General features: G+C 27.6%; 6 protein-coding genes across 10 annotated transcripts; 3 read left to right on the top strand and 3 right to left on the bottom strand.

The window, feature by feature from the left end:
* Window positions 1-46: 46 nt before the first annotated feature.
* Window positions 47-2440, bottom strand: LOC103568149 (protein CDV3 homolog). Its single transcript, XM_008544865.3, has 3 exons — window positions 2093-2440; window positions 1119-1555; window positions 47-705 (listed from the first exon to the last, which is right to left on the bottom strand). Exons 1-3 carry the CDS (start codon window positions 2267-2269, stop codon window positions 567-569), a joined length of 753 nt encoding a protein of 250 aa, XP_008543087.1. The 5' UTR covers window positions 2270-2440; the 3' UTR covers window positions 47-566.
* Window positions 2441-3597: 1157 nt separating this feature from the next.
* On the top strand, window positions 3598-5254 carry LOC103568150 (transcription initiation factor TFIID subunit 9). Its single transcript, XM_008544866.2, has 3 exons — window positions 3598-3742; window positions 4169-4618; window positions 4819-5254. Exons 1-3 carry the CDS (start codon window positions 3604-3606, stop codon window positions 4962-4964), a joined length of 735 nt encoding a protein of 244 aa, XP_008543088.1. The 5' UTR covers window positions 3598-3603; the 3' UTR covers window positions 4965-5254.
* Window positions 5231-6912, bottom strand: LOC103568340 (myb-like protein X). Its single transcript, XM_053737943.1, has 5 exons — window positions 6829-6912; window positions 6568-6759; window positions 6272-6504; window positions 5421-6196; window positions 5231-5256 (listed from the first exon to the last, which is right to left on the bottom strand). Exons 1-5 carry the CDS (start codon window positions 6910-6912, stop codon window positions 5231-5233), a joined length of 1311 nt encoding a protein of 436 aa, XP_053593918.1.
* Window positions 6913-7064: 152 nt separating this feature from the next.
* Window positions 7065-8384, bottom strand: LOC103568341 (uncharacterized). Of its 3 annotated transcripts, none has more exons than XM_053738404.1 (3): window positions 7649-8384; window positions 7346-7583; window positions 7065-7287 (listed from the first exon to the last, which is right to left on the bottom strand). In XM_053738404.1, the coding sequence occupies exons 2-3, from the start codon at window positions 7564-7566 to the stop codon at window positions 7065-7067; spliced, it is 444 nt and encodes a 147-aa protein (XP_053594379.1). In that variant the 5' UTR covers window positions 7567-7583; window positions 7649-8384. The 3 variants fall into 3 exon arrangements, with proteins under 3 accessions (XP_053594379.1, XP_053594380.1, XP_008543397.2); XM_053738405.1 differs by having other exon boundaries at window positions 7346-7868; window positions 7965-8384; XM_008545175.2 differs by having other exon boundaries at window positions 7346-8384.
* A 151-nt stretch (window positions 8385-8535) lies between these two features.
* On the top strand, window positions 8536-13356 carry LOC103568151 (oxysterol-binding protein-related protein 2). Of its 2 annotated transcripts, XM_008544868.3 has the most exons (7): window positions 8536-8875; window positions 9211-9281; window positions 9869-10067; window positions 10825-10934; window positions 11773-12132; window positions 12210-12507; window positions 12587-13356. In XM_008544868.3, the coding sequence occupies exons 2-7, from the start codon at window positions 9256-9258 to the stop codon at window positions 12905-12907; spliced, it is 1314 nt and encodes a 437-aa protein (XP_008543090.1). In that variant the 5' UTR covers window positions 8536-8875; window positions 9211-9255; the 3' UTR covers window positions 12908-13356. The 2 variants fall into 2 exon arrangements, with proteins under 2 accessions (XP_008543090.1, XP_008543091.1); XM_008544869.3 differs by lacking the exon at window positions 9211-9281.
* Window positions 13357-15957: 2601 nt separating this feature from the next.
* LOC103568152 (uncharacterized) lies at window positions 15958-19308 on the top strand. Of its 2 annotated transcripts, XM_008544871.3 has the most exons (6): window positions 15958-16954; window positions 17123-17247; window positions 17918-18066; window positions 18349-18408; window positions 18568-18730; window positions 18999-19308. In XM_008544871.3, the coding sequence occupies exons 1-6, from the start codon at window positions 16447-16449 to the stop codon at window positions 19134-19136; spliced, it is 1143 nt and encodes a 380-aa protein (XP_008543093.1). In that variant the 5' UTR covers window positions 15958-16446; the 3' UTR covers window positions 19137-19308. The 2 variants fall into 2 exon arrangements, with proteins under 2 accessions (XP_008543093.1, XP_008543094.1); XM_008544872.3 differs by lacking the exon at window positions 18349-18408 and having other exon boundaries at window positions 15960-16954.
* Window positions 19309-21873: the final 2565 nt, after the last annotated feature.

The raw sequence follows: 21873 nt of genomic DNA, 5'->3' as shown, positions 1-21873 counted from the left end.
TGACTGTTTATCTCTCATTTCCCAATTGCAATTTGTGTACAATTACTACTATTATTAATTTTTTAATTATTATATTTATAATTATTAATATTAATTAATTATTTAAGTTATTATAAACGTTATGTTATATTAATTTTTATTACACATCAAGTTCATGAGATCCTAGAGATGAAAGAATCGTCGTATCACGATAGAATGATCATGTTCGTGTATTTTTTTTTTTTTTTTTTTTAATAAAACATTGAAAGCATATCGTAGATTACATGTTTATGTTTAGTAAATGCCATGAAAATAAAATAATGCATTGATTGAAGTACGTTAATTAAATTTTTTTCTAATTTCAAGACACTATTATCGTGTCGATAATTATTTAGTTTTTTAAATTTAATTATTTTAAGTTTAAGAACAATACGCACCGAGTGTTCTAGTCTGCAAGTAATTGTTATTACTGTAATAATTATAATAATAATATTTGATAATGATAATAACAGCGTGACTGGGCTACGAAACAGAGCTAAGCGACGATTAATTGATGATGATTTAATGTCTGATTTGTAATCAAGGTTTCAGCTCTGGTCTTGAGGTAATGCACCGTATTTGTTGTCGAGTGATAATTTTGGTGCTTGTGATTGTGACTCTGGTACACCGTATGATCTAGTACCGCCACGATTACGTACTTCTTCAAATGTACCTTCATCACGTTTCCTGTAATTTAAAATAATAAATAATAAATTATTTAAATTTAACCCTGTGTGTGTAATGATACTGAAGTTAGTCGACGTCCAATAATTTTTAACTTTTTTTATGACGATAAATTATAAAAAAAAAAATTATTTCAAATTATTAATTGTCTACAATCTTCAGAATCGTGTGTACACTAGGTCTTTTAGGGAACAGTTAAATTTTCAAAGCTTCTACGCTTTCAAAAAATCTGAAAAAAATTCTGGATTATTTCTTGAAGTGTCTAATACTTGTCCTAGAAGTTGCCAAAGTCAAAAGTTTAAAATTGTTAACAAAAATTGATAATAATCGAAAAAACAGATTTTTTTTAAATTGACTGTTCTTCCAAAGACTCAGTATACACATGCAACGTTAAATTTAATTAATAATAAATTTACCGTCTGCCCCAAACGCCAGTAGAATCAACACCACTTTGTGGTTGCTTAGCATTCAATGTTGGGAAATATTCTTCACTACGTATATCAGGAGCAACGTTTTTCATACGCGATCTATTACTCTGAGGCGCAGTTGTTGATTGATTTCTAAGATGTGGAGATCTGTACACCATACCCACGACATTATTACTAGCTGGTTGTACAGCAGGTGCCGGCGTACTTTCAACGACCTCTTTAACTGGTGCGGCGTCGGTTTTTTTCCAAGGACCACTTTGTTTTGAGCTAGCCTCGCCTGATTCGCCATCGGAACTGTTATCGCCAACACCTCTCTCATCATCACTGCCATTTGATAATTTGTCACTAACTTGTAAATTACCTAGCTTCAAACCCGTGTAATCTTTCCTTTCTTCCGTAAATTCACGCCATTCTTCATCTTCTTGCTGTAATTTCAAATAAATAAATAAATTTACATTAATAAATCAACCGTAATTATCATTATTATAAATTATTATTCGCTCCTAAATAAAAAGTAGCATAAAACTTTTTTTTTTCCGAGTCTACCAGAAAGTTCCAGTCATTTAAATTAAACTGTCAATAGTTTATAAATATTTTGTCAATAAATAAGGATGAAACTATTGAATATCAATGAAGTGATTAGTTGGTTGCATTAATGAGAAAGTGATTGATTTTATTGATTATATAATATGTTGATGACTTAATAGTTACAGAAATTACAATAACAATTATTGTAAATACTGATAATTTGACGTTATCTGCTAGTTACGATGGTTAATTTATTTTTTGCTCTAAATTTATGACGTTTATCAAAAGATGTAACATGGCACCGTTTATTTGTCATAGCCTAAATTTTTTTTCATCTCAAAGAATTTAAAAAAAAAAAAAAATAAGAAAAATAAAATATAAAAATTTGTAGTAATTAAAATTGAAAAGAAAAAAAAGACATAAAAAAAAATTACTTCAGGTGCTAATGGGTCCTCTTCTTCAATATTTGATGGTTTTTCTTTGAGTTTTAATTTTTCCATACGTTTTCCTGTTTCCTCAAGTTTCTTGGCAATCTCGTCAGTGGTCGTGAATTTTTTTCCTTTGGATTTCTTACGGTCTTTCTTTGCAAAAAAATCATCAAGGTCCGCCATTTTAACTGTCACACTTTACACTAGTCTATTTTTGTATTATTTTAAAGTACGATACAATAAATTTTGTTGTTTAAATAAATAAATACGGATGAAATTTTAATGATGAATTTATTTGAGAATGTGAGAGACACAAGTAAAGATGGCTGCGCCTGAGCTGCGACCACATGGGCTTGTCGTGCCACCGGAAGTCAAATTATTTCAATTTAATTTAATTAAATGAAAAATTAGTAAACATTTTGTTTCTGAAATTTATAAAAAATTTTTTAGTCTTATTGGCTGTCATCCCATGTCATTAAATTGAAGAATGAAATAAATTGTTGAATATTTGTTAGTTATTATTTTGAACATATGTAAAATACGGTTTCATTCCAACTGCAACTGCTCAGTCGATAAACAAAAATACATATTGTTTTGAAATCATAAAAAGTGTCAGATATTTTTGAAAAAAGGAGTAGACTTCAGTGACTCATAATCCAATTACCTGGATCTATAGCCCAGGTTTCTTTTATTCAAAATCCGATTATGAATGTGAATATACGAGTGTGAATGTAGCAGACATCCGTCAAATTTAAAATTATAAATAAATAGAGTAAATAATTTAAAAAATTCACTGATTAATTTTTTAAATGCGCATTTTTTTTAAATTTTAATTTATTAATTATTTACTCTATTTGTTAATAATTTTAAATTTGTCTAATGTCTGATACATTTACAGTTATGTAAATGTAAGACAAGTGTAAATTTTTGAATAAATAAATAAAATGTAAGTAGAATAAAAATTTAAAAATGCGTATTTACAAAGAAAAATTAGTGCGCGCATTTTTTAAAATAATTAATTTATTTATTCAAAATTTATAAATTGTCTGATGTCTGCTACTTAAATTATTATGCAGTTGTCAAAATTGTAGTATGATGAAAAAAAGTTTATGTTAATTACTTTTAAAAAAGCTTTATTTGAAGTATCATGGAATATGTCAATTAACGTAAAAAAAAAATTAGCTATTGGTTTGATCTTATTGAAACTCGTAACAAGTTTGAACGGTTTGAACCAATGACAGAATGGCGGGAAGTGATTGGCACCATGGTTATTTCGTAAAAACAAATTTCGTTTTGTCAAGTTCGTTTTTCGTTTTCGTTGGTACGTTGGTAGACGTTAGATCACATTAGACTTAGATTTAGATATCGATGGAGATAGACATACAGACGCGTAAATAAATAAGCAAGTAAATAGTATAATTTAAAAGTAGTTTTTGCTATAACAATTAATTATTACAAGTATCGTTTATTGTTTAATAATAAGTTATTTATTATTATAAATCAAAGTGAGTGATAAAATGGCGGAAAAAATAAAGACGTCTAGTCATGTTAAGCATGTTCCTAAAGATGCACAGGTTATAATGTCAATAATCAAAGACATGGGGATTGAACAGTATGAACCAAAAGTTATTAATCAATTATTGGAATTTACCTATCGTATGTATTTATTTATTCAATTTATATATTACTTTTATTATGATAATGAAATTACCATGAGTGTGAATGTAGCAGACAATTTTCAAATTTTTTAAATTTTAAAAACTGGAAAATGCATGTTTAGATAAATGCAAAATCCGCACGTGCATTTTTTCAAATTTCATTATTTCAAATTTATCAATTGTCTCATGTCTGGTACATTCACACTCATAAATTACCCGGCATCTAATAATTTTGTGATTTTTTTTTAAAACGATAAATTATAAAAATAAAATAATTTCACAAAATTGCACCTATAGTTTTAAAAATTTTCTACATGTGCATATGTTTAATTTTTTTCTTCAAATTATCAATTGTCCTCAAATTTCAGGATCAACTTTTATTTATTTTTTCTATGGTATATATAATAAGTTGATTTGGTTTTAGGTTACATCACTTGTACCCTTGATGACAGCAGGATTTACGCGAGCCACGCAAAGAAGAAGTTCATTGATCTAGATGATGTAAGATTGGCTGTAAAAATGCAGCTGGAGAAGACATTTACCAACCCACCTCCAAGAGACGTCTTGCTGGAAGTTGCCAGAGCTAAGAATAATATCGCTTTACCGTTTGTTAAACCTAATAACGGGCTAAGGTTGCCGCCAGATCGTTATTGCTTGATTGCGGCTAACTATAAATTGAAGCCTATGATTAAAAAACCCATTGGTAAACCAATTCACACGATAGTTGGCAATAATTTGCTCAGTGGTCAGTCCCGGGTGAGGGTTGATGCCAATAAATCGGGACTGTCGGTTGTCAAGAGGCCGGGAACACTTTCTACGATATCCAGAACCCAGACTATATCAGTTCCAAAGCCTGTTTTCAAATTTTCAACACGTAAGTATTCATTTAATATCATTTTATAATTTTTAATTACTACCTTGTTCTTTTCCACTCAGATTTTCCGACTACTCCAAAGATAACAATTGTTCCTCATTCCTACACTCCTATAATCCGTATTTGTAAGATTGCATCAGTGAATTACTGTTGTTAATAATCATTTATTAAAAATAATAATGATATTTAAATATTTATAGCTGGTACAAGTTTACCAAGTGGACAAAGTTCAACAGTAAAACCCAAAATCCAAAACGCTACCAGCCAACCTCTGTCTTCCTCTTCAATGGACATTGATGAGAGTTTAAAAAGAAAACGAGAAGATGATGAGCACGAAATTCAATAAATTTATTCTTAAGGTAAAACATGATCTTATTAAATTAATAATTTTGAATTTTTATGCTAAATTATTTTGTTAATAAGTTAAATTTTGACTGTTGAAATAAATTATTCAATTAATATAGACATTGTTCTATGCATATGTAAATTATTGAGTGGTCTAGCAATTAGAGCTACTAATTATTTAAAAAGTAGATGTATAATTAATAAAATCTTTTAGTTATAATTAAGTAAATAATGTAAAAAATGTACATCATAAACAGGATTGTTTAGTTACATTTCTTTAAGTATTCTTTGTTCTATAAAAGATAATACCTATAGATATATTTGTAATGTTAAGCAATAAAAAATAAAATTTATAATATAAACGTTAATTTTTATTAATACGTTTGTTGATATTCATAATTTTTATTTAATTCTTTCTTATCCAAGTCTTCAAATTCATTTTTATTTCCTGTTTCACTTGATCGTTTTTCTTCTTCCTCTTCATCGGGTTCTTTCTCTTCTTCACTTGAATCTGTTTTTATAGTCGATTTATTTTCATTCAAGTGTTCATTTATTTTTTCTTTTGAATCATCTTTCTCTTCATTCAATTTTTCTTCTCCGTCAATTTCTTCTTTATTTATTTTATTTTCTTCTCGGTCGATCTCTTCGTTATCTATTTTATTTTCTTCTCGGTTAATTTCTCTTTCTTTATCTATTGTATTTTCCTCTCGGCCAATTTCTCCTTCTTTATCTATTTTATTTTCTTCTTGATCGATTTCTTCCGATCTTTGATCCATTTCTTTCCCCAGATCTATTTCTTCTGATTTTCGATCCACTTCCACATGATCAGTTTCTTCTTTCTCTTGATCTAACACTTCTTCAATTTCATCTCTATCCCTTCCTTCTTCCTCTATTTCATCTTCAAACTCAGCTTCACTTAATTCCGTCTCCGTTAATTCTTCATTAATTCCCTCATCCCAATTAGTTTGTTCACTCATATCTTCGTCATACTCCGTAACAGGAAGTCGAATTTCCAACCGTGGGTTTTCTTCCATTGATTTATTTGACCCAATAAACGAAGACCCTTCCATAATTACTTTATTTTCCTGAGAAGCTTGCGACAGATTCGACGATCGATTTACTGAAGTCCTTGAATTTATGCTCCCACGTTCCTTTTTGTCTTCTTTATTCATTGGCTTCCCCTTCACAAAAGAGATTTTATATTCCTCTGGCAATTCATCCTCCATATACAATCTATCATTTTAAATTTTCATTACAAAACCAACAATAAACTTAACTTTATAAAACTATACAAAACAATAAAAGGACCTTTCAGCAAAATATATACGACGAATTCTACAATTGGCATGGATTTGCATTCTCGTTGTTTCTTTATAAACTGTCCCGTAAGCTCTTCTAACTAATTCAACAATATTTAATTGTATTTGATTCCACCCACATCCTAATCCCATTGGCATTGTCGTGCTAAATGGTCTTATTTTGGTTTTACTTTGAAAATTACTCAGTTTTAATCTTCTGTGCATGCCATCTTCATCTAAAATCTAAATAAAGTGTTAATAAATATTCAAATAAATATAATAAATTAATTTATGTATTTATTTTACTGTTATTTCCATTGTAAAATATTTTTTCATATTCTTCATAACTATTACAATAAACGGAAGCGTTATTCCTAAAGATGCTGATTGACTTTTTGGAGTAAATATATACGTAGTTGATACATTTGTCCCTGCGATTTCTAATACCAGTGAATTTATTTCGTTATCCATAACTCTTCTGATAAATCCATTTCTTACCTAATCAATTAATTTATTTATTTATTCTTTATTACAAATTATAAATAGTGAATTTAAAAAATATCTGACATGCATATCCCACAATTCGAGTGGCGATTTTCCACAGCTATATAAAATAGATAAAGGTCCTTTTTGATATTTATTACGAAACATTGATTAATTATTTAAATAAAATATGTTATCAATAAAAAGGTTAATTGAATATTTTCAATTGTTTTATTTATATTTTTTTACATATAAATACATTGTATACTTCATTGTATATTTAAAAATTAAAAAATGCATTGAAAAAAAAAAAAAAATTGTCATTTTTCACTCATAAGTTTATTAATTCGTCTTCTTTCTTTATCGGTCGCGAAATCTGGTACAATTAAAGCTTCTGGAGGAAATCCGACGCTAAATACTCGATCAATTCTAACACTTGCTAATGCGTAAGGTTGCATCATCGCAATATGATGAATTTCACGGTTTATTTGTCTTGTAATTTTTTTTTTTGTATTTTGAACGCGTCTTCTACATTTGATGTAACTAAAAATTAATTAATTAAATATATATGTACATATTTAATTATACTTCTTATACTTACTATGGTAAATTATTAAGAGCACTATAACTTGGATTAATTGACACATCGCTTCGATACAATTCCGGAAATTGCTTCATAAAATTATTCACATATCTCCTATTTAATTTATCATTCCCATCTCTGTCTTTGCCATCATTAATAATACTCCCTTTCGAATTACTTCTTGAACGAAATTCGTCAGCATCTGTCAACAGTTTTCCTTTACCATTTTTCCTCGCCATCCTCAAAGACCGCACAACTATAATTTCAAAAAATAAAAATAAAACAAATTTGTCACTAAACAAAAATTCAAAAATAACTTACATTTAAATTTACTGATTGTTATTAAAAAATAAACAAAAGTAAAAAAGAAAATAATATAAAATCATTCTTGAGTGTCACAAAGTAATAGATCTTCGAGGAAGCAAGAAGCGCGTAACTAAAAGCGGTTAATTTGAAATGCTCGTGGTACCGCGCTGGTGAATCGGATTCATGGTACCACGTCAACCATCTACTGTCTACTGTTTGTCGATCTATGTCTACCCTTTAATACAACAAAAAGTTTTACGATATTATAAAACGAAGTAAGCTGCTATGTCACGTACAATTATTGACTTTATTTCTTATTTGACCTAGCTACCTAAAAATTATTTCCAACCCAATCCCCAAATTCAAATCGCTGCTACCCAACTTTCAAAACAATCTGCAAAAAATAATTTTAACGTCAATCAACTCAACAATCATAATATTTTGTTTTACAACTTTTTCATGTAGTAAAATTTAAAAGTAAAATTTAAAAATTTAAAAAAACGATTTTTGGTCATCGACCAAACGTATTCTTTGCGTGCATACATTTAATGTTCAACATCTGTCGTTACATTGATTTCAAGTATAATAAGAATAATATTTTCCAAGTCGTGACATCCCTTGTTCTATATGTATTTTCATATATATAAGCATAAGTACACATACATATATTTTTATATAGAATGTAGACAGCAGACTTATCTGTGTATACATTAATACAATATAATTTGAAATAAAAGTGAGCAACTATCGAGAGTCTGGTAGTATATTAAATAATAATAATATATATTTATATATATATATATGTTGAATATGTATGTTTATATTTTTTGACTCGCGCATGCTTGATTTAGGTAACGATTAACGCGCATCTCCAACAAATGTTTTTGATTCTAGTGGATGGTTCAGTCTTATACCCATGCTCGAATTTATTGATATTCTTTGGGTACTAGTTGAGCGGAAATCAAGGCAACAAAGCTCTACCTCGAGCTGATAGAAAGCTCACTTTCAAATGTGCGCGAGATCTAGAATTTAATGTTGAAGATCGATGAGACGCAGGGTAACAGAGCTGATACCGTAAACAGAGCTAGTCATCATTCAGTTGCCGCCTACAGATTGACTAAAAATTTCATTATTATCATAAATTATTTTTTTAAATAAAAATGACGTCTTACCTATTTCATTCCATCATTAAAGTTCAACGCACACTGACAGCTGACATGAAATCATTCTAATTATGAAGTGGTACTGATATTTAATTAATTAATTTTTATTTTATTTTTTTTTTTTTCAAGCGTTTTATTACAACATGGTGATTTACATGGCACGGTGATAGTGTCTATTTGAAATTTAAAAAAAAAAATTACTAATTTTATTGTAAGAAAGCTAAATGGTGAATTTGAATTTATTTTTAAATGTTGCCGGGAATTAGGGAATTTAACATAAATATTTATGATAAAGGATTAAAAAGAGTGAATTGGATCATTTGTATTGATGTTGGTCGAAGAGTTTGTTTTTAAAATAATTAATAGTATAAATTGTTGTAATAATGATAATGATATTGATAATATTTTAAACAGATCTGAAGCGGTGGTTATTAAGAATAATAATTATTTCAATAAATCATGGCCAAAGAAAATCATTCGTACAGGTTGGTCCCACTAATTAGATTATTTATTTAGCTGCTTTTTTTTATATAGTATTTGGAATGTTTATTTATTATTATTTATTTTAATAAAAAGAAAAAAAATGTTATTTTATTTAATCGCTGATGCTAGAATTTAAATTTATTAAGAGTATAAAAAAAAGCTTAAAAAAAATTTTATATACATACATATATATTGATACATGTATGTGTATATATAAGTGTATAAATATGTATAGAAATTTAGTTTATTGAAGTGTGTGCATGAATAAATAAAAGTATTGCTGTGAAAATTAAATTTGTTCACGACTGGAGACTGCATAAGAGTCAGCTTAGAAATATATAGATGTGTATGTATATATTATCGGGGCCACGTATGTATTTTTTCTTATGCAATTAATTTGCACACGTAGGTCGTTGCAAATCACCTTCACTAGACTGATTTATTATTATTATTATTAATAATTTAATTAATTAATAATTAATATGATTGTTGTTAACTTGGATTGACTGACTGTATTATCGATAAACAAAACTAAACAAACAATGCGTTAAAAAATAACAAACAATGCGTAACAATGTGAAATCTGAAGAACAACGCTGCCAGTGCGTGGATACGCGGAGGTGAATCTTTGCTCGGTATTATCGCTGGGCAAGGATCTCAGCAAGATCGTGATGCCAGTTACCTTCAATGAGCCGCTTTCATTTCTTCAACGAGTTGCTGAGTATATGGAGTACGCTAAGCTTCTCAAATTAGCTGCTGCTGAAGAGACTCCTGTTAAAAGACTTCAAGTAAGAGATTAATAATTCACAATTTAAACAAATAAAGTAGAAGGACTATTTGTGGCCACTTCTCTGTTCTTGGATACTTAATACTTCATTTTAATTGAGGGTAAACTCCACCGGACCTATTTCTCACAGAAAAATAAACCGGACTATCTTTGTTGCACTCGTAGAATTTGGATTTTTGAAAATACGAAATTTTTAGCCAACTTTTAAAGTTTAAAAACGCTAAAGATTCTATTTTAGGTCTCCAGTGTTGTCTGTGAGTTAAATTGAATTGAAAATCGGTTGACGTTACCCTCAGATCAGGGATCCGGTGGTCTAGCGCCCGTGAACTTGACGAATTTTTAGGATTGTTGTTTTTTTTTAAATGTAAATAATATTGACATAAATTATAACCATATTGCTGACAAGTATACAAAAATATAATTCTTTTAAAAACAAATTTTTTTTAATTAGTTTAAAAATGGCGCGGAAGTTGCCCTCCTGGGTGTTGGGTCAAGTTTTGACTCTTTCACTAATATGTAAACAAAAAACGAAAGAAATTTTTAATCAATATGAGTTATCGCAGGAACTAGATTCAAAAAAAGAATTAAAAAATTGACAAAATGGCGTGTTATTAAAATTTACATTCCGAAAACTTCAATGAAGATCTATTAAAATTTTTCAAGTGTCCAAAACTGGCCAAAAACGGTACCTCTACCCTATTCATATATTATATTTTATTGTTCATTGGATACTTGATAATTTTGTTATTTTTTACAAGTACGTTGCTGCTTTTGCGGTGAGTGCACTTGCCTCTAATTGGGAACGTCATGGTAAACCTTTCAATCCACTGCTCGGCGAAACTTATGAACTAGAACGTGAAGATTTCCGGTAAATATTTAACAGTTTTTATTTAGACTGAATACTTGATGGCAGTAATTTATTTAATCAAGTGAAACTTTTTTATTTTTTACTTCAATTAAGAAGTCAAATTATTTATCAAGTGACATTTTATTTTTTTACAAAGTAGAAAATATTATGGTAATATTTTATTTAAAAAAATATAAAATCCCAAAAGTAATTACAGAATTAAGGGATTAATTTTCAATAAATTATTGGTATATAGTGAAAGCTTGCATATTATTTGTATTTTGGAACGTAAAATTATAATCAAAGTGTGGAAATCCGAGAGATTAATTCTCTAGTGAACGAAAATATAAAATTTAAATTTTAAATAAAATTAAATCCTTTTAAATAAATTAAATCATTTTAATTGGGTATTCGCGGCTTATAATCTTTCACAAATAATTTGATATTTTCCTCTTAGTTAATTTCAATCAGTGGGTTTTAATTATCTAATCAATTGAACACGAGTGTGCTTGTTATCAAATTAAGCGATTACTGGAATTAATTCAATTTAAATATGTTTATCTAATTACAGTAATTGTTTACTTTTACGGTCACTGATTTTTTTGTCAGCACGAATCTAAAAATAATTAATATTACATTTTTTGTTTAATTTATTTTATAAATGATAAGCAATAATATTTTGAATTTAATTACAAAACATTGATATTTTTTGTGATTATTAAGACTTGTAATATGAATATTTGATTTAACGGCAAACATTTACACAAAAGAAAAGTTTTAAAATTCAAACATTTTATTTCTCATATTAAAATTAAATTTTTTAGTATTTATTTATTTAAATTAAATTATTGGTTTTTAGAATTTTATGTGAACAAGTATCACACCATCCACCAGTATCGGCATTTCATGCCGACAGTGAAGATTTTATTTTTCATGGCAGCATACACCCAAAACTTAAATTTTGGGGTAAAAATATTGAAATTCATCCAAAAGGTATTGTAACCGTTGAATTGCCTAAATGGAAAGAGGCTTACACTTGGCAGAATGTAAACTGCATACTACACAATGTACTTGTCGGACAATTGTGGATGGAGCAATTGGGTGCCTTGGAGATAAAGCAACGCGGGGGTGCTAATCTGAAAGCCACATTGTCATTCAAGAGTGCCGGGTCTAGTGGAAAAGATTTGCATCGCGTCGAGGGTTTTATTACCGATCCCGAGTAAATTGATTACTTAAAAAAAAAATCCAGTAATTAATTGTAATAAAATTTTAAATAATGAAGTATAATTTTTTTAGGAAAAAACGTTTAGTTTTTTTGTATGGAAAGTGGACAGAAAAATTATGTGCATGTGAACCGAGTTTGTACGACGAGACACTTGAAAGGATAAAGCGTGAAGCCAAAAGTCCAATAGGTAGTCCAGGTCATAAAAAAGTACTTGCGAAGCTCAATAGTTTGACAATAGGCGCTTTCAAGCCGTCACATCAAGACGCTATTGACGAGTCAACCGATGGCGAAGACTGTTTTCCAGTAGAAGAAATTCCCGGTTCCACAACGTTGTGGGAAGTCGCTCCCAGACCTGCCAACAGTGCAGACGTAATTGTGTTTTTATTTAATTGTACATAAAAAAATTTAATTTAATTTAATTTAAATTATTGTTATTTTTTGATTGCAGTATTATCAGTTTACACAATTCGCCATGACTTTAAATGAAATGGACGCGAGTATAAGCCAGAAGATATGTCCAACTGATTCAAGATTGAGGCCGGACATCCGCAAACTCGAGAACGGCGACCAGGACGGCGCGGCAGCTGAAAAAATAAGATTAGAAGAAAAACAACGCGATAGCCGACGATCCAAAAAGCACAAAAAAACTGTAGAAACGTTACCTAGATGGTTCCAGTCAGGTGAAAACCCATACACAGGACTGGAAGATTGGCTGTATCGCGGCGGATACTGGGACAGAAATTTTTCAGACATCGAAGATATTTTTTAGACATTTCCACACACGATTGTAAAGATGACGTTCGATACAGAATGTTACTTGTCAAATAAATTCGCTTGTGTGACTTGTACCTTCAAACTGTCGTATCATTAGGTGACTTGTATTCAATTAGTTAAAAAAAAAAAAAAGTTATTACATAAATGTATGTATATCTATATGTAGAAAGTATATTTCAATGAAATTAAATTGTGTAAATTTATGTGAGAAGTGATTTAATTAATTAATTAAACTAAATGTACATTTTTATGAAACGAGTAATTATTGTTGCAGAGTACTCTATTGATGTTGAGTAATGAGTATTAATAAACAAGTACGGGCGATAAGAAAGAGTGAAGAGTAAATGATAAATGATAATAATATATATTATTTATTATCATAAATTATATTGGATATTTAAGTTAAGTCACTGACTGTTTATTGCGTGATTTTGATCACTGCGGTGTCACAATCGTAGTGTCATTGGATTGATTATATATATATATATATATATATATATATATATATATATATATGTTCGTCCACACGCGATGTAGTTGTGATGCCTATATATGATACCTGACACTCAAATATATGATTAATCTAAAAATAAAAAAAAAATTATATACATATATAAATATAATATATATATATACAACAATAATTTTTTTCTTGTACACTTAAAGCGCTATATTTAGATACGGGTGTCTATACGTAAAAATTGTATCTAAAAACAAACAAAGTATTTAACAAACTAATTACTTGAATTATAAAACTGATGAAAAAAAATATATTTAAAAATTGTATATTTTATTTAATGATAAATATTTAAAACAAAAGTATACAATTAGATGTTTGCAGAGTAATGTGTGTGATTATTATAAAGATTAATAGATGCGATGTTTAGTTGGATGAATTTTTTGACTATTTATACTAGACAGCTTCCAAATATACATTTTAAAAAAATGACATTAATTTCTATAAAAAAAAACTTTGTATTTGATGCTTAATGTGCCAATTGACTGCTTAGAGTCAGAATGCAAAAAAAAAAGATCTTATGAATTTGAATTTATTTTAAGCGCGAAAATGTAGAGGTGATAATATAGACTTTTGTTTTTAACTGAATTTGATTTATGAAAGGCGTAAATTGTTAATTTGAATCGATTTTGGATAGCGGAAGAAAAATGTAAAGTTTTTATCGCTTTTCAATGAGTTATTTTTAGAACAAAGCTTGTTTAATAAACGAGTAAATTTAAATAGAGCTATTATTTGATATAACGTTTTTTTTTTATTTATCAATTTACCATTAGCTGGAGTAGAAAAATCGTATAAATATAAAAAAAAGCTTGACCCAGTTTAGATAAAAATTAGCCATTGTGTGTTCCTAGGCTTCATTACCATTCTAAGCAAACTGGAAACTTGAAATAAACATTAGCAATATGTAGTAATAATGCAACATTAGTTGAAATAAAAATGAAAATAGTTGATAAATAAATGCCCTGTAATAGAAAATAAAAAATAAACAAAACTGACACAGCTTGTACATCGCAATAAAAAATTAATCCATGCATTTTTAAATTTTTTTATTCAATCCCCAGATCCTTGAAAAATTATTAGCGTTTATTTAAATCTCTATAATTTTTAAATATTTATTTAATTAGCAATTAACTTTAATTAGAAAGTAATTAAAAAACTCACATTTTTCCTACTAGTATTAATTTTATAACCTATTGATGAATCAGTTAAACTATTTTTAATTTATTTATAGTACGAGTTAAAAAATAGTAGAAAAATAATCCAGTAATTAAATATTTAAATCCGTTTTAATTCGTTCCATATAAAGTTCGTGATCCATTACTCCTAAATTATTTATCACATGAATTATTGATAAATACTAACAACTTATAAATAATTAATAAGCAATTTTAAATTTTAAAAATTCATACCTTCGCGCTGCTTTTGAATTCTGCGCTTAGCTATGAGATGGCGCCAAATGTTTGAATTAACCTGTGGGATAGCACACGACACTAAAATATATCCACACACACATATTTATATTTATATACATACATATATATTATAATTTCAAGTACTCTAAGCTCAAGAGCAAGATATAATATATACCTATAACTATATATATACAAAGAGTATAGACATCGATTAAATTCAGTAGTAAAGTACCTAGAGTTGACAGTTTGTAAAGAACACGTCATTTCTCACTCGCCGTGTTTATTGATAATAACGTCAAAAAATAGTAGTGTATGGTCAAGAAAATAACGTGCAATTGAATTATAATTTATAGCATCAACTACACAACGTTGATATTTTATTTGATAATAAAAAATTACCAGCGTACCAGCTGAAAAATAAACCAGCAAAATGAACACTGTACCAACAGGTGAGATAACATTTAATATATTAATGATTGCTCAAGTAAATATTTATCTAAAAAAATTTTATTTACAAACCACTCAACATTTTAAAATGTCTAATTGTCAATAACAATTTACCCACCATTAAAATTACACTAATTACTCTAAAACGTATGCTCTATATAACCTGTACTATTTATTCACATATCTCTTATCACATTCAATTATTTTTTTAAATCTTTATTGCTCATATCAACATACAACATATTTATCTCAATATATTTAGTAACATAATAAATAAAAATTATTTAAAATTTTTAAAATATCGTTTAATTATATCTACATTTATTTTCAGTAGTTTCCGGCATCCCATCAGTTTTTTTATCTAGAAATTTATTATCAGTAATTATAATTGTAATTATAATTATAATTATCATAAATATTTATGGTTAAATTATATTATGATCAAGAGAAATCGTTATAAAAAATATTACTTTAACTTTTAGTGCTCTGATGAATCATAAACCGCAAATATTTTTTTAAAAATTATATACATTTTTTTTTTATATATACATATATTTATTTATATATATTGTCTTTTACGCCTTTCACTTTTGTTTTTTTTTTTTTTAAATTTTATTTTATTAATTTTATCCGCTCTTATTTTACAGAGTATAATTTTACCGTTTTGTATCTTATTTTTTATTGTTATTATTATTATTATTATCATTATAACTTTTTTTGTTAATTTAATACTGAAGCTATACAGGTAGCGAGCAGGTATCCAAAGGTAAACGAATCTTACGCCATCGTTATTTTAAATCGGAAACTAAATACGATCGCAACATTGCCAGTACAAAAGAGAAATCGACAATCGTGTACAGCTGTTGCATGTTGTGAATCTATCGTGAGTGTTAATTTATTTAAAATACAAATACCGATTCAAAATATTATTGCAGGCAATAAATACCAATAGCGGTTGAGTTTAAATAATCGGTAGTTGGTTATCTATTTTTAAAATAATTAATTGTTAATTTAAAATTAGTTATTATATATTTTTAATGAAAGTAATGGAATTATGATAAATGTGATACTGTTAATGTAAGGAATAATATAACTGTACTGGGTTTTGTAAAATTTAATGACCGTTAACAAGCATTTAATAACCCGTTAGAATAGACAATGAAAGACGATACTAAGGAAGGTGATAAAAATCGCGAATCGGATTCTGGATTAATAAATTCTGGTGCTAAAGATAGTCATCATCATCATCATCAGCAGCAGCAGCAGCAGCAGCGAAGAAGCAAAGTATGTAATGAACATGGAGATGATTGTCCAAGTGAAAATGAACGTGAGTTTGATTCATTAGAGTACGAAGAAGACGTTTATTATTCAAGTGTTGCCGAGACTCCGAGTTTTGATGACATCGATAACGATTTATTTAACGATGGGAGTGAAGAAATAGTCGTTCACTGCTGGAAAGATGACAATATTTATTTAGACGAAATACTAGTTAATGATATTGATTTGTCGCAAGACCTTGACGTAAATTATGATAATAGTGATAATAGTGGAGTGACTAGAAATAAGTTACGTAAATTGAGATCAGTACGAGTTATATTCAAAGAGATGACTAAGTCTTATATTGAAAAACTCCAGGGGAAAGGACATTTATTTAATCGTTTAAAAGGTCGAAGTGTTTCGGTTAATTTAATCACTATTATTAATTAAATATTTATAATTATCTATTGTTTTATTTATCTTTCATCTTCTGTCTATTATTCTGTTTATTATTTTTTGTTTTAATGACCTTTTGTTGAAAACACGAGTTTTAATTATTTCCTTTTGTATTTTTTAGGTGAGGATGCCCTACATTCTGGTTCTCTTTCTCCATCGGCTGACAATGTGGCGAATGAGTTAGCTGGTCTATCATTTGAGGAACAAGAACGTCAGAAGGAAGAGTGGAGAACTGAATTAGCTAAGGTATATAATAATAATACTACTCTTAATCATTTAACTGGAAAATTAGGTCAAGTCCCGATTCAATTTAATTTTTCGGACAATTTTTTTTTTTTTTATTAATATCAGCTTTGATTGCTGACGTAATTATCAAGCTAAATCTAATCTATAATAATTAATAGTAAATTAAACACTGAGGAAGGAAAGTAGGGCATTCCAACACCTATGTGGAAGCCGAAGGCGAGGGTAGCAATCACGTGAATTGGAATTTCCTACAATCTACGAGTGTGTATACAATTTTTCACTAGGTTTGCACCTGAAAGTTTATATTTCTGTCCCTTTGTCCCTGTTGGTGGGAAGAGTGGCACATTCAAGACATTCAAATGTTGGTCTTTAGGAGCCATAGGAAATTTGTCTTCTTTTTTCTGTCCAATAATTATTCGTAATTTAATTTTAGTCGTCAATTGTGTCAAGTCTTTCGAGTAGACATTTTTTCCTTGATATAAATTCCTGATCACTTTGTAAAAATTTTGGTGCCTTCAATCTTACAATGTCACAAAGCCAAGTGGGTTCTCATAATAAAAGCGCGGCTTTGTTCCTTCTAAACAGGGCAGGAATTTGAAATTGAGCTGCGGTGGCTACAATGAAAAATAATTTAATACAGAATATTAATTACATAATTTTTATTTAACAGGTTGAAGAAGAGATCCAGACCTTAAGACATGTATTAGCAAGTAAAGTACGAGTATCCCAAGAATTAAAACGCAAACTCGGTATCAGCGTATGGAAAGACATTACTGAAGATGTTAATCAAGGTCTCCGTAATGTCAAGGAGAGTAATGTGTATGTATAAATTTAAATACTCTTAATAATTATTGTCCAGAATAATCTGGTCAGCTAGTTACTCAGTTGGGTCCAAAGGTTTTATTGATTTATTTTTTTATTCATATGTACATACTTTTTATTTAACTATGCTACATACATGATAAGTATTAATCGTATTTATTTGGTAGTTCATTAGAAATTCATTGTAACTGTAATAACCACTTATCACATTCATAAACAAATATGTTTTGTTGCTATTTTTTTTTTATTTTCTATCACTTTTGGTTGGGTGTCATTTAGTTATCAGAACATTGGTGAGAAACTTGGTCATGTCAAGAGGGCCGTCTCCGAGAACAGTTTGTAAGTACGAGAAGAATTATTCGCGTGTTATTCACTAACTTGTACTTGATATTATTACGATTTTATTTAGAAAAAAAAAAAATAAATTTTTATATAAATGGATCTGTGTACTAATTCAAAATAAATAAACAAATAATTAATATTTATAATTATAATTAGATTTCAGAAAACGGAATCAGTATGCAAACAAGCTGCTGGTATGACCCAAAGTTTCTTAGGAGGTTTCGGCAGCGGAATTTCCATGAAATTGGGACAGATGCGTAATTCTGACAGTTTTCGTTCACTTGAAGAACGTGTCGGTAGCGCATATGAAAATGTCAAGGTATTTTTATTTTGAATAATAAATACAAAAAATTATGATACTCAAATTAGCTGACGTTTAATAATTTTTGAATTTTTTTAAAAACGGTAAATTAAAAAAAAAAATATTTGAAAAAATGCACTCATAGTTTTTTTTATTTTCTACATGTGCATTTTTTTTTTTTAAATTAAATTATTGAAAAAAAAAAAAATGGAAAATTATTAATTGTCTGGAAATTTCAGGATAAAAATAATATATAATACATATTTATTTAATTTTTAATAAATAGGGTAAAGTAACACCATCAAGATCAAATTCCACTCAAAGCTTTGATGAAGCATTACGAGAATCCGAGGCAAGACGAGCATCAGGAATACCATCAGTCGCTACCAGCCCGACTATTCCCGAGGAAAAACTTTTGTCATAGAGCTTAAATTATCGTCGGCCTTTCAATCAGCAGTGTGATATAAACAATAATAATAATAATAGTTACTCTTATTCTTATTTATCATCGATGATCTTGGGAGATTGGATCACTTGTCCTACAATAAATCAGTATCAGTGTCCTCACTGTTACACTGCACGTAAATGCACGCATCGGAAACAAGACAAAGGTCGAACGAATAAAGTTATTGGAGTAAAAATAAACAAGCGTGTTATAAACTAAATATGACAAACAAATGGTAATTAAATGTTGTGTTATAACGTACAACAAATCTAAAATGTATCAATGCATATTATCGTAAGCATAAATTAGGGAACAAATGATACATTTTAATAATAAATAAATAAATGAAATAAACCAGCTCGTCCTCTGACAATATTCTTCTTACACGAGACTTATACTATATATACACAATAATCTGCTGTCTATTTAACTTAGCAAGGATGATCATACACTTCTTGCACTGTTGAGCCTTTTAAAAAAATTTAAACATTTAAACAAAAATAGATATTTATATATGCGACTACTCGCAACAGTGTACTATATCTGTAATTTTTTTTGCACCAGATTTTTGATCCTTTGCTGCTGGTATACGACAAAGAAATATTAAAAATTGTGGAAATGATTGGTTTATTTTTTGCGTGAATATATGAATGAAAAAATAGAGTATATATAATTAAAGTATATTTAAAATTTATATATAACTGTATATTCTGATATTGTTTGCTTTGTCATTAAATCTATGTGGAAAAAATGGTAAAATAAATTATTTCAATGAATAATGACGTTTTTTATTTTTAAAAGCATACAAACTTTTATTAAATCTAAGTACAAAAATAGTAGGTACATTTTCTTTAATTATAAATTATTACTTTTTTTTTACTACTGATGATCACGTCGAAAGACATCGACGTGGAAATTGTTTTATGAAAAAAAATTTACCTACTGTTTAAAAAGGCTTTAGAGCTTTGTCTTAATTTTAAAATAAATAAATGATTTGTTAGAATGTTTTTTTTTTTTTTATTTAATAGTAATTTAAATTTATTAAAACTTGTGAGTCATAAATTTGATAGTAAGAAAAATCTTTCGGTTTATTTATAAAGAGGTAATAAAATATTTGATTTATTTGAATTTTTAAATAATTACTTGTCAGACTACTTTTGGTTACAAAAATTAGTCTTAAATTTTTTTTTTTTTAATAATGCATGTGACTGGAATAACAAAAAAAAATACTAAAATTCATGGAACATAAATTATTGAATGAAAAATAATAAAATTAATTTTTTTTTTGAGTATTAATCGTGTAAAATATTAAATTTTATTTTAAATATAATTTTACTTTTTTAATAATTAATAAAAAATAATAACGATCTTTTATTTAAATAAATAAATTAAAGTAATAGAAATAAAAAATAATTTTTACAAATAAAAATTCCAACAAATCATTTATCTATTTTTTCGTCAACTAAAAGCTTATAAAAAATCATAATTACACATTTATTTATTTTTTTTTAACATTACAGAGAAATATCACATTTTCTATATAATAAATAGATATGCGATTACAACTAAAAAATAAAAAATGATAAATTGTTTATTTAAAAAAAGTCAAAGAAAATTTAATATTGATTAAGTTTAACTTACTGATTAAAAAATATTAAAAATGGTAATTAATAATAATAATTATAATATAATAATATAATAATAATAATAAAAAGAAAAAAAACAGTAAACTCTCACCAATGGCTTCACGATCATATTTGATATCGTCTCGTAATACGAATCACAATCCGATGAACTTTCGACGTGCTCACCATAACGACTTTACACATAAATACTTTTTTTTCAGCTATCTACAAAATAACTATTTCTATATCAATCGTAATAATAATAATAACTAACATAATAATAATAGTAACTGAGAAAAAAAAATAATTATAATTAAAACAAATTACATATATGATACGTTAGTAAATAAAGCGATGGCTTTAATAACAAATGTGCACAAAATTGTGCAACTTAAATTTTAAAATTAAATCCCTGAATCAGAAAAGTGATTGGAAAAGATTTAGAAAAAATTTAATCTTTGAATTCTCAATAAAAATCAAAAGTATTCGAAGCGATTAAATAATTTTTGTGATTGAAAACTATTTGGAAGCATTATAAAGCATTGAATATTTTTGAATCGATCTAAATCTCTCCAGAAATCAAACTAACTTTCATCACTTAGCGATAAGAAAAAATTTCCTGTCTTCTAGAACCAACATCTGTGTGCGACTTGGGTACTTAGTGATTTAAAAGTATTTGGAAGTATTCAAAATAATCGAGTATTTTTGAATTTCTCTAAATCTCTCCACGGATCGAAATTTCAGTATCATTTAGTTGTTATAAAAAATTTCAAAGTATTTTAAAATTTTATTATTTTTAAATTTTTCTGAATCTCTATACAAAAGGGAATTCAATTATTGATAAGTAATTAAAAAGTATCTAATAGTATTTTAAAAAATTTCATATTTTCGAATCCTCTCGTCTTTCAACAGTTAGAAAATTCCACAATTGTTTAGTGATTAAAAATTATTGTAAAGTATTTAGAAAATTGAATAATTTAAAATCTCCCAAAATTATTGGATCTATAAAAGGTGATTTTGAACTTTTAAAAATGATTTAAATTTAAAGTTTAAAAATTATAATGATTTAAAGTTTATGGAAGAATTAAAAA

Source organism: Microplitis demolitor, chromosome 4 (genome assembly GCF_026212275.2).
Source record: "Microplitis demolitor isolate Queensland-Clemson2020A chromosome 4, iyMicDemo2.1a, whole genome shotgun sequence".
NCBI classification, from domain to species: domain Eukaryota; kingdom Metazoa; phylum Arthropoda; class Insecta; order Hymenoptera; family Braconidae; genus Microplitis; species Microplitis demolitor.
This window is presented reverse-complemented; position numbering and strand designations above follow the sequence as displayed.

Excerpts from the sequence above, each read along its gene's own strand:
- LOC103568149 (XM_008544865.3), bottom strand. The coding sequence starts at position 2,269 with ATGGCGGACCTTGATGATTTTTTTGCAAAGAAAGACCGTAAGAAATCC. Across the intron at positions 1,556-2,092 it reads AGGACCCATTAGCACCTGAA|CAAGAAGATGAAGAATGGCG; the intron begins GTAATTTTTTTT and ends TTGAAATTACAG. Across the intron at positions 706-1,118 it reads ACTGGCGTTTGGGGCAGACG|GAAACGTGATGAAGGTACAT; the intron begins GTAAATTTATTA and ends TTTAAATTACAG.
- LOC103568150 (XM_008544866.2), top strand. The coding sequence starts at position 3,604 with ATGGCGGAAAAAATAAAGACGTCTAGTCATGTTAAGCATGTTCCTAAA. Across the intron at positions 3,743-4,168 it reads ATTATTGGAATTTACCTATC|GTTACATCACTTGTACCCTT; the intron begins GTATGTATTTAT and ends ATTTGGTTTTAG. Across the intron at positions 4,619-4,818 it reads TGTTTTCAAATTTTCAACAC|CTGGTACAAGTTTACCAAGT; the intron begins GTAAGTATTCAT and ends AAATATTTATAG.
- LOC103568340 (XM_053737943.1), bottom strand. The coding sequence starts at position 6,912 with ATGTTTCGTAATAAATATCAAAAAGGACCTTTATCTATTTTATATAGC. Across the intron at positions 6,505-6,567 it reads ATTTTACAATGGAAATAACA|ATTTTAGATGAAGATGGCAT; the intron begins GTAAAATAAATA and ends CACTTTATTTAG. Across the intron at positions 6,197-6,271 it reads CGTATATATTTTGCTGAAAG|ATTGTATATGGAGGATGAAT; the intron begins GTCCTTTTATTG and ends TTAAAATGATAG.
- LOC103568341 (XM_008545175.2), bottom strand. The coding sequence starts at position 7,566 with ATGGCGAGGAAAAATGGTAAAGGAAAACTGTTGACAGATGCTGACGAA. Across the intron at positions 7,288-7,345 it reads GCTCTTAATAATTTACCATA|TTACATCAAATGTAGAAGAC; the intron begins GTAAGTATAAGA and ends ATTAATTTTTAG.
- LOC103568151 (XM_008544868.3), top strand. The coding sequence starts at position 9,256 with ATGGCCAAAGAAAATCATTCGTACAG. Across the intron at positions 10,935-11,772 it reads CTAGAACGTGAAGATTTCCG|AATTTTATGTGAACAAGTAT; the intron begins GTAAATATTTAA and ends ATTGGTTTTTAG. Across the intron at positions 12,133-12,209 it reads GGTTTTATTACCGATCCCGA|GAAAAAACGTTTAGTTTTTT; the intron begins GTAAATTGATTA and ends TAATTTTTTTAG.
- LOC103568152 (XM_008544871.3), top strand. The coding sequence starts at position 16,447 with ATGAAAGACGATACTAAGGAAGGTGATAAAAATCGCGAATCGGATTCT. Across the intron at positions 16,955-17,122 it reads TTTATTTAATCGTTTAAAAG|GTGAGGATGCCCTACATTCT; the intron begins GTCGAAGTGTTT and ends TGTATTTTTTAG. Across the intron at positions 18,409-18,567 it reads GCCGTCTCCGAGAACAGTTT|ATTTCAGAAAACGGAATCAG; the intron begins GTAAGTACGAGA and ends AATTATAATTAG.